Genomic DNA, 11213 nt, shown 5'->3' with positions numbered 1-11213 from the left:
TCGCCGTCCGGTGGAGTGGAATATTCCGCCGTAGACATCACTGGAGTCGGTGGTGCACGCAGCACGCCTGCATGCCCCGGCTGTCGGCTCAAAACCCTGTGCTGGCATGCCAAACACCTCTCGGCTCTGCTAGTGCTGCCGCCGTCTTCTACATGGTGCGATCCAAAGTTAGTACCTGCATGCATACAGAGACAAAAGGAAGAAAATGCCTACAGAGTGACGAAAATGGCAGGAATTCTGGACTGGTTGGAGTCAATAAATATCCGTAGTCCTGATCGGATAGAATCGCCACATGGACCAGGGGCAGTGCCTAGCCTACATCTCGGTAGCCATTGTTGCCTCGGGTGTTGTTGCAAGTATATCCTTTGCTGGTCGACGCATGCATATGTATAGCTGGCCCCGTAAGGTGCATACGTATGCTGCATGTATATCCTCATCACCTGACGCATACTTCGCAGTTTGTGTCGATCGAGGTTGACCCCATCCTGATTCCTGATTCCGCTTTCCAGATGATCCCTAAATATCTATCTAATCTACTTTTCATTTCCTAATTTCATTCAAGAGATCATGAGAAAAAGAGTTGGATTTCCACCGAACAATATAATATACTGATGGTTCTATGAAACCAAAATCATCTTTTTTTTGGCTATTGGGCTTCCATTTCCTACAAAACAAAAGAAGATTTAGTTACGATTGGAAACCTTCTGTTATGTTTGCAAGCTTGGTGACAAGATGACATCGATCAGTCATCAGACATTCAGATATGTTTTCGCCGTCGCAGCATTATTGTGCAGCCCATAGTCTGCAGGCAGTGAGATGACGACAGAATTATTTTCGTCTTGACGCTAAGATGCACAAGTACGCATATGTACATGTGCATGCATGTTCTCGAACGAGACAAGATTTGTGCAAAAAGCGAAGAATATATACCGTGCTGGGGGATGGCGGCGTATAAGGTGTCCACGTACATAGACGTGCGTTGAATGGCGGCCGTATAGGAGACCCATAGCAAGTAAAATACTCCTACCTGTGCCAGTTCACGGCCGGCCTTGCCCTGTACTGTACCGTACGTGCGTGCACACGGATCCTCGATGGGTATTTTAGCCTTAAAGACCAGAACTCACCAATTCCTTCAACACAGGCTGCTAAGATCGATTCGGATCAAACGGATCTCTACAAAATTATTGGCGTAGGTGTCACGCTAAGATTGATAAAGGACAAAGAAAAATGTTTGATGGTGTCATGATCTATTTCTGGTGGAGCATATGGAAAGAAAGGAATATAAGAACTTTTCAGTACAAGAGGCTGCAACCAAGGGAAGCGGCCATCTTATGCAAGGAAGAAGTGGAGCAATACCGGTTGACAACAAGATCTTATGGGCAAACCAATCAGTCACAGCAGTAGTAGACTCGTCTCTTTTCTTCTAATTTATTTTCCTTCTGTTTCACTAAGTGGTGTTTGTTCGTCTGTGTTTTTCAATTCGAGTAGTGTACAGACTAGGCTGGCCTGCGGGTCAAAGTGGTGGCGAGCATAGGCTCGTCCTTGTAATCCTATATTTTTGTAAATTTCGTTTTTCCTTTTTTTTCCGTCTAATAAAAATCTGGAAAAAAAACCTTTGCCGCCTTTCGGAAAAAAACAGGCTGCTGCTGATCATTCAGGAGTGTCATGAGAAATCACTTTGATTGAGATTTTAGAGTATCGAGTGCAATCGCCGATTAATTGCGCCCAGAATGATCTGCTGCTCCATCAGGAGTTAGTGCTGGTCGGTATCTTCAGTCTTCAGAAGTTTCGAAGGGTTTCGCACGGATCCAACTCGCAAACGATCAAGCGAACAGGGTGATAAGGAAGCTTTCCTAACGAAAAGGGCTTTGCTTAGACCATTATTATAATTACGTCATTTGCATTCGTAAATAAAACAGGCAACATTTACCACAAACTAAAAGGATATTGTTGACACTAAAATGGGCCATCACACGAGCAGGTCCATATACAGCTCATAGGGTGGTGCACCTTGCAACGCCCCTGCAAAAACCGTTCTAACAGACTATATGTTGTCCGTTCATCCGCCGGCGCTTGTTCGCGAGGGACCTCGTCGAAAACGGTGCACGCCGGTGTGTCCTAGATTCGACAGACCCGGTAATTGGCTTCAAATGAAAATTTTGTATTGACAAATGCAACTGAATTGAATGCCCTCAATAGGGCTGGCCTGTTCGCTGGTTGGTTTCTGAGCTGGTTTGGGCTGGCTGGTGCTGGTTTGTTGTGAGAAGAAAACACTGTTGGCTGGCTGGTTTGGGCTGGCTGAAACCAACAAGCGAACAGGCTGAAGGGTGCAGAGGTCTTGCCACATTAATTAGGAACTGAAACTCTTACAGGTTCCATATCAAAATAACTCTAAGCTCAGTTTAGGCTGTGAACACCCGCCTGCATGCCGGCTTCCACGGGTGTGGATCTTCCAAAACCCGTAATTCTCTCATCCGTACTCAAATTGGGTTTTCTATCTGTATTTCATAATGGTGGAGTCTAATTGCATCTTTTGACAAAGTTATAAAACTGGCCTAGTTGGTTTAGAAAAAACAGCCATGCCGGTTTTTGGGTACACCCGGCCGGGATTGACCAATAGGTGCGAACACATACTGAATCAAGAACACAAAAACACACGAATGCTTGGTCAGTATAAGTTCTATGAGCTAGTGGACCGGCCGGGCGCTGGATCCATCCTGATGCGAAACTCTGTCCTGTGCGGTGAGAAATGAGAACACCGGCATCTTCTCATCATCTGATAGTGCTGGAAGGAAGCCACACTGCTCACTGCCCCGGCGCACCACGTCTGCACTCCGGCCGGGGCACTCGTTTTCAGTGGGTGGTCAAGATAAGAACGCAATCAATGAATCAATATGGGTGCAGGCATCACCCCTGGACTGGATGGACTGACACCAGAGAGATGCCCTCCTCCCTCCAACTCTTCCTATATATACATGCAACCATCCATATGTATCTGTCCATCCACATAAACATACAACACTGTTGTCATTTAGTTGTTCTTGCTAGGCACTAGGCAGTTACTTACATTGAGCACCTGTCTCCTGCGTGCTCTGAAGGCCAGACTTTCAGGTTGTTCAATTTTGCTTTGTTCTAGCTAGTAGTTGAGAAGAAGGAGAAGGTTTCGTAAGTGCTAGCAGACAGGAAAGAGCCAAAGAGTGAGATAAGGTTCGAACAGATGGAGGATGTGGTGAAGTTCATCTTTGGAATTTCTGGTGAGAGTGTTGCAGCTCCTCATGTGTCCTCACTTTGATGATTGCTCATGCTGCTGTGGTTCTTTTACTTACTGTGTTTGTGTTCTGGGTTTCAGGAAATGTCATTGCTCTCTTCCTCTTCCTATCCCCAGTGTAAGTACTCGATGTAGCACAATATCTATTCCTCGGTATTTGTTAGCAACAGGAGTGGGCAAAATCATAGTAAAAACATTCCAATATAGACTGATTATTGCAGTTCATACAGAAAAACTACTAGCACGCACAACTTTACTTTTTCCTATACAAATATAAATAAGATGTACCCAAGAACAAGCTACTCCATGAATAATTGGGGGTGTGTATGCGTATCCTATTTTGCTTCATTTATTTTATTATATTTTAAGCTGGAAACATCCAGCATCTGCGACGTCGATGTCTTTAGCTTTGTCCCTTTGTGATATTCCATTCATGCACTCGAAACACGTTGCAGTTCAGCTGTTAATTCTCCATCTGAGTCATACTGCATGCTTAAAGCTTTAAACTGACGATCTGCTGAAAATTTTGTTTTTGGCTCACAGGCCTACCTTCTGGAGGATCATCAGGAGGAGGTCGACGGAGGATTTCTCAGGAGTGCCGTACAACATGACACTCCTCAACTGCCTCTTGTCAGCTTGGTAAAAACTGCTGCTCGATCTCACTTAGTAATTTACAGAGTAAAAAAGTATACTCGCTTGCTAAAGAACAGCCAAACACACACTACCACTCTGTGCATAACACGGAATTTTCCCACGAAAAATCGCGCCATTTTGTAATATTCAAAACCATAGATTCCATGATGGACGAACTTGCCTAGTCGTCCAGACACATACTAAAAAGTTTGTCGGTAAAGCGCACCAAACTTTAGATGTCAGTCCAGGATCTACTAGACACCACGGGAATGGTGTTGCTGTCTGCCTGTCTGTGTTTGTTGCCTGTCTGGATGGGACAGTGCAAGGTGGTAACGAAACGAGGACAGGGAAGTAGGGAAACATCTCCATCGTCGTATGTGAGCCGTGTCGCTCATCTAGGGCCAGGGTCACAAGTTTAGACGGGCCACGCCAAGAGGTGGTTGATGGACATGAATCCCCGTCGACGTGGCAGTTGACCCATGTCCGGCCACGTGGCTCGCTCTGTACACCCGAACGCGTACGCGCGCTGATGGGCTTCGGATGTGCGTGCGTGCGATGCAGGTACGGGCTGCCGTTCGTGTCCCCGAACAACATCCTGGTGTCGACGATCAACGGCGCGGGCGCGGCGATCGAGGCCGTGTACGTGGTGATCTTCCTGGTGTTCGCGTCCACCCCGCGGACGCGGCTGCGGATGCTGGGCCTGGCGTCGGCGGTGGCGGCGGTGTTCGCCGCCGTGGCGCTGGTGTCGATGCTGGCGCTCCACCACGGGCAGGGGCGGAAGCTCATGTGCGGCCTCGCCGCCACCGTCTGCTCCATCTGCATGTACGCCTCGCCGCTCTCCATCATGGTACGTTGTTCCGATCGGTTAATTAACTACTCCACGGCATGCATGTACATACGGAGTATATATCGTCATCAGGCAACTTTGCTGATCGATCGATCGACTGCGTGCTTGATACAGAGGCTGGTGGTGAAGACTAAGAGCGTGGAGTACATGCCGTTCCTGCTGTCGCTGGGCGTGTTCCTGTGCGGCACGTCCTGGTTCGTCTACGGCCTGCTCGGCCGGGACCCCTTCGTCGCGGTAAGCACGGCACGCCAAGAGTTCGTCGTCACAGTCACCTGATCTCCTCAATTTTGACAGGGACGTATAACTAGACAGGGACGTAGCTGTTCCTTCTACTTCTAGGTGTTTGATGAGTCGGTTAGCGTTTTGTTTGTCTCCGTCTCTGGATGCCCTTGACCTGCCGGTACATACAAACATACTCGTCGATGGGTCTGAGTCGAGCAAGGCCAAGTGCGCAATGGCAATATGGCATGCACGCGCGCAGCCTGCAGCCACATGCACGCTGCTGGTGGCAACGTGCGTGGTCGAGTAATGGGCAGTGCCCAAGAGGCGAGGCAACGCCCATGCGCGCGCGCTGCCGCCGCCTTCAATTGTGCACGCCTTTGTGAAATCTATGTGGTACTCCTATGTGTTTTGGACAGACGGTTATTGAACACCATACTCGTATTGATCGATGCGTGCGTGCAGATCCCCAACGGGTGCGGGAGCTTTCTGGGCGCCGCGCAGCTGGTGCTGTACGCCATCTACAGGAACAGCGGCGGCACGGGCGCCGGCAAGCAGCAGGCCGGCGACGACGTGGAGATGGCCTCCGACGCGAAGAGCAGCAAGAAGGTCGCCGACGACGTCGGCGGCGGCGCCGGCAAGGAGGAACTTATGGTCTAGCTCGGAGCCACTGCGGTCCATGGACGAACCTTCTGCTTACTCCAATATAATAGTAGACCAGTACCAGCACAGCAAGTGCGTTCGCTGCCGTTTCGAAATTTTTATCATCCTTCTCTTTCGGTGCGCGAGTGTAGGTGCTCTCCCCTGCAAATCAACGTTCTCCTCTCCCGTGATAGTGTACCTGCATGTTTCATGTATATACGAGAGTGCGTGCTGTAGCATATGTAATAATGTAACTGGGGTTTTTATCTCTTTTTTTTTTTGAAACTGGGGTTTTTATCTTTTTATTACATGTAAAACAAGTTAATCAAGCACTAGTTTTGCTTCATTTCTCTTCGTCGATTTTCGGAAACTGCTTTTGGTCTCTTGGACCAAATGTCACGTCCACGACCACGACAGGCAATGGCATCCATGACGTTGCAAGGCAAGGTCCCAGGGTAATGGGCTAGAAATTAGCTCGAGGCCCAACAAGTTTTGCGCTGAATGTGCTGGCACATGCTCGCAAGTGGGACTGGTAAACCGCTGCGGGCTATTCTTGGGCTCCTGGTAATTTTCATGGGCCTTCCATTTAGCGTGGCTTTATAAGATTTTCTAGAAGAAATTGTAGCGTCCTAGGAGTAGCATAGTAGTACAATACAAAGCTCATATAAAAGATATCGTGTTTGACGAGTGATCAGCCAGCCGGAGAAGCCTGCAGGGCTGCAGCTGCAGTGCGTTTCGTGGACGCTTCTCTCGTTTGCAAGATCGAAAATCCCAAGTGGACGAACTAGACTATTTTGAAGCTACGTATGCACAGAAGGGATGGGCCAACCACAGCATTCACGACCGCAGATAACAAAAATGTAGACCCACACACTGACACAAGCATTTCTCAAAACACACACACACACACACAATGACACAAGCATTCCGGTTCTCATCTCATGGATAGTCCCTCCTTGAATATATAGCCTTGCCCTGGATTGACGAATCTTTGTTATTTTGGCCCTATTCGTTTCGCTGAAATTTGACTTACGCTGATTTATTATGAGAAAAAAACATTGTTCTTTCGCTGAAAAATACTGCTGAAGTAGTTTATCTCATCTATCTGCTACAAGAGCATCATCATCATCCAGTACTTTATACACGAAACAATGTCGACATATTGCGATTCCACCCCTCCAAAAGACGGGCAAAATTAAATACACCACGGTGACAATACACGTAGGTGTACAATACACAACATACTCCATCTAAGAAACTTAGGGTAGGCCTCAGAAGCCTACAGGCAGCACGCTAAGGTTAGGTACGTACAAGTATATATGATAGGTCAACAATACGGTGACAGAAATCTCTTTACAGCCCTTGCACCAGATGCTCCTAAAGCGCTGGCAGTGCTATACAGGGCTTCTATTGCCACGCCGACGAGAAGACGAGCGTCTTGTCGCCCCAGCCAAAATGGAGGCCATCGTGGACCTTCTCGAACCTGTACTTATCGCAGTACGATTTCAGTAGCGATCTTATGCCATCAATTACGCTGCTGCTAAATGGGGACGGCACAAAGCCAGCCATTGTCATCCTAGCTCTCCATTTCCCAGCCACTTCATACCTGCAGGGTAACAGCAAAGTTTTTTTGAGGTGGTGTATAAACATTGGAGTTTGCAACGTGCATGAGACCAGGACTCATGGAAGAACGCTGTTAAGAATTACCTTTCCACACGGTCAGGACCTTCACAAGCTAAGATATCGACGATTTCTCGTGCGAGGCATTGGCGCTCCACATTCATTCTGTCTGGGCTTTCCCTCGGAAGGGTCGCATCCAGTGAATCAAAAAGTGCAGAATAGTAGTCATAGACCTCACGGAACCTGCAATATCAAAGGGCAACATGAGGAATGACAGAGATATAGCTATACGAGAGTGTGAGGCAGGCACAAAGATCAAAAACTATATTCCTTTCACAAGGCCAGCATTTTGAAGCACACATGATGGATAATTAAATAGCACAATATATCATTGGTTTAGACAACTCTGTGCACTAGATACGGTAAAAATGTTCACAAGAGAACCAACCTGGCAAGGAATGGGGTGGTGTTAGTATTTGCGTCCTGCTCCACCAACGTCACTAGTTTTGGTTGGAGACCCTTCACCATACGGAGAAGTTGATCCCTTTGGTTCACAATTGAGACGCTTTCATCAGGCAGGTGGTGCAGCAGGAATGCAAAGTTAACAATGAGGGCCTCTCCAGGACGGCAATCTAGCATTCCAGGTGTCACATCCTCGGTGTTAGCAGCCACTGCCCTGAACTCAAATGGTACCTCACAGTCCTCTGCAAGCTTCTCTAGTCGCTGCCCGACAACCTTCAGTCCTCCAACAGCTCTGTGCACTGACTCTGGATCATCAACACCAGTAATCCTCAAAAGGCGTGGCTTGTTACTGTGATTCCTTAGGAACTGGATAAGAGTTATGTACTGGCTACCCTGGTTGATGTCAAAGTCAATGATGTGCACAACCTCTTCGCCTTTGCAGGCTTCGAGAATAGCATAGTTAGCAGCCATGAAGCCTAGCCTGAAGCATGGGCAGATTTCAAAGAGGATCTGCATAGCTGAAAGCTGGTACAGAGTAGGGGCCTCCTTGCACCTCAGGGCCCTGTAGATCCCCTTTCCTGAAGACTGTATTGCGGCAGCAAGGCCCTCCACAAGATAGGCCGCAATTCTCTGAGAAGGGTCTCCTTGAATTGCTACCTTCTGTCGTAGTTCTGTTATGATTGATTGTGCTTCAGTCGATGCTACATTCAGATATTGCTTCTGCACAGTCAAAAAGCAACTGTTTTGGGTGCCGCGCTTCTCCATTATTGCTGTCGAGACAGCAGAGGCTTGACTCAGGTGATGACTCTTTTGGAGAGTTCGGACTCATGATATCCTTCATGGTATTGGTCCATTCATTGTTCTTCTTAATGCTATCATTCCACTCATCGATGATGCTCCCTGAAAAGTCAGAAAAGATCTCATCGCCATCATCGAGTAAAGCATGCTCAAGCTCCTGAAGCTTTAGTCTCATCTCATCCTCATCAAACTCTACTTCAAGATCAGAGGTCTGATTGTCTGATAAAGATTGAGAGTTCTGCTGAGATATATTGGAGATTGCTGGAGAATATGTTGCTTCATTAAAGTGAGATTCAGCATAGCTATCAGTACTGTAAAAGTTCTGAAATGCATGAGACGCTGTCCCATTGAAACCAGACTGTTTGTAGCCGTCAGCATTATATGGTTGAGGTCCGTGGTGAAGCAAGTCGGTGCCAGAGACAAATCTTTGCGCTGGGAAAACTGATCCTGGTGGCACATGTTTGTGGATGTAAGTGGTCTCTGCACAGGATGTTGATGGATCTGCTTGCCTAACGAAAGACATTACTTCTCTCACAATTCTCAGTCTCTCAGGTCAATTTATTACTTTGATCTGAGATAAGAAAACAGTCAATGCACAGCTTCCACCGATCAATTCAGCCTGAACAATTCACCTGCAGTTAGAAAACAACAGATAAGAAGTACAAAAAGGAACTTATGGTTGCCCAAAGATTTTTTTTGTTTTGTTTTTGCTGCCACCGTAGGCTTACTAGACGTGAGATGCAATTTCTAATGCCTTTAAGTGAAACAGGTATGAGAACAAAAGACAAAGCATACATTGCCATATTAAGTCTTATATACTTGGACTTTGTATGACAGTGGCAGTGACGACTGTACTTCACAGCAAAGCAAGTCGATTGATCCATATCCATCAGTCCATTATAAGAACAAGATGTCCACAACAGTACAACACGTCATTAAAAAATGAAAAAGGGTAGCCCACCCAGTTTGGAGTTGCTTCTAAGACTTGGTAACCTTATCCCCCAGACCTGCAACGTTGACTAACTTGGTGCTCTTGGAACCAAAACCAAATCGAGTGGGAAGTATACCTAAAGGCTTAAAGTAGGCAGACAACTTAGTCTTACTGAGCATGTTTATTCATACCTAAGACTACATACTAAGGCAACATTGCAGATGGAATCCAGCTGTTAAGTCCCGAGTAATAAATGGATAAATAAATAAAAATATGTGGAAGTTACACCAGTAAGAACCAACATACTTGTATTCTCCACCAATATTATACGTTGTGGTATAAAAATAAGCATTAAACGGCTACAGAAATCGGAGGACTCGGGAGGAGGAGGAAGAAAAATCTCCCACGAACTACGACGAAATTGGCCCTCATCGATTTTGTGAAGCTGGATCTTCTGGAGTTAACTCCGATTAAACCGAACGATTCTCCGCTAACATCAAACCCTGCGATTCTCCCCCAACCCCGACTAGCAAAGACGCGGCGATTTCCTTCCTTCCTCCGTTTCCATCAACACAGCGCTCCTAATTAATTTGCCCCTTATCCGTCGGAGTCGGAGCAGCTGCAAGTCACGCTAGCCCGGAGCATCTCTCCACGAACGGCACAATCGTGCGGTCTACAGCCACCGCTCAACAACGGAACGGGGCTCCGGAAAGGGAAAGGAGCAAAACGATTTCGCGAGCGAGAGACCCTACCCTTACCTGCGAGGATCGGCCGGTGCGGGGGGTCGCCGACGGCCAAGCAGCGGGCCGCAGTCCAATCTGCGGAGGAGTTGGCGGAAGGGTGGTGGAGGCCCAGCGCGCGGCGGCGAGCGTGCAAACTGCCTGCGGAGGGTGAGAGCGCGGAGCAGAGCAGGCGAAGAAGAAGAGGAGACGAGCGAGGAGGGTGGAGAGGACGCGGGCAGAAACGGTGGGCGCCGCGCGTGGGTTGTTGGGGGCGGGTATAACAAAGGCCCCCCACGCCGGGCGTGACGCGGCAAGAAGCCTAGCCTAGCCTGACCTACCTACCTATCCCGACCAAAATTTTGCTCCCCCGTAACGCACCGAATTTTGGCGATTTCGCGGGGGAAACGGTGGGGTTTGTAGACGAAATTCGCGCATTCAAGCGAAGCGACAGCCAACTATTCCGCTGTGAAAGCGCGTGAGAACCTACTCTACTCCACCCCCGTGGACCGAGCAAACGTACTGACAAGGATTAATAAGGCTATGAGCACTAGAATAGTATACGTGTAGCATCACGCGTGTTTTAGAGCAAAAAAAAAAAAAAAGAGGAGGGCTTACTTTCAAAAAAAAAAAGACAGAGAGAGAATAGGGGGATAATGATTTGTTGATTACCGGAACGGGTTGCTGGCGCTGCTTCTGAGCTGAGTGCTGATTGTTGACTTTTGGTTGGCACGCGGCATACTGGTCCGGTGGTCTTATCCGGAATGCTCAATCAGTGCTGGATGGATCCGAGAGACAAGCGTGTTCGGTTGGCTGGTTCGTATCATTACTGGTTCGTAAAGAAGTATTATTGGCTAGTTTGTGTGAGAGAAAAATATTATTTTAATTGAAAATTTACGATCGTGGCCATAGCCAAATAAACAGTAGCTGGTCACTCACAGGGTCGCTTTTTGTGGCAGTAGGTGAGCCACCGCCCCCCTGGTGCCGTCGTGCCGATGCGCATTCCTTGCCAGTTGCCACCAAGCGGCCGCGCGTCAGCGCGATCGAGTAGCGGCGACCGTAGGACGGGTGATC

General features: G+C 47.9%; 1 protein-coding gene and 1 pseudogene across 2 annotated transcripts; one reads left to right on the top strand and one right to left on the bottom strand.

The window, feature by feature from the left end:
• The first annotated feature begins 2988 nt into the window (after positions 1 to 2988).
• LOC136518908 (bidirectional sugar transporter SWEET1b-like) lies at positions 2989 to 5955 on the top strand. 2 transcript variants are annotated; one of them, XM_066512596.1, is made up of 6 exons: positions 2989 to 3254; positions 3350 to 3386; positions 3812 to 3907; positions 4463 to 4748; positions 4863 to 4982; positions 5433 to 5955. In XM_066512596.1, the coding sequence occupies exons 1-6, from the start codon at positions 3218 to 3220 to the stop codon at positions 5625 to 5627; spliced, it is 771 nt and encodes a 256-aa protein (XP_066368693.1). In that variant the 5' UTR covers positions 2989 to 3217; the 3' UTR covers positions 5628 to 5955. The 2 variants fall into 2 exon arrangements, with proteins under 2 accessions (XP_066368693.1, XP_066368694.1); XM_066512597.1 differs by lacking the exon at positions 4863 to 4982.
• A 776-nt stretch (positions 5956 to 6731) lies between these two features.
• Positions 6732 to 10497, bottom strand: LOC136518907 (scarecrow-like protein 1; annotated as a pseudogene).
• Positions 10498 to 11213: the final 716 nt, after the last annotated feature.

The sequence above is a fragment of the Miscanthus floridulus genome, chromosome 17 (assembly GCF_019320115.1).
Source record: "Miscanthus floridulus cultivar M001 chromosome 17, ASM1932011v1, whole genome shotgun sequence".
Taxonomy (NCBI): domain Eukaryota; kingdom Viridiplantae; phylum Streptophyta; class Magnoliopsida; order Poales; family Poaceae; genus Miscanthus; species Miscanthus floridulus.
Note: the sequence above shows the minus strand (reverse complement) of the source record. Positions and strands in the feature narration are given on the sequence as shown.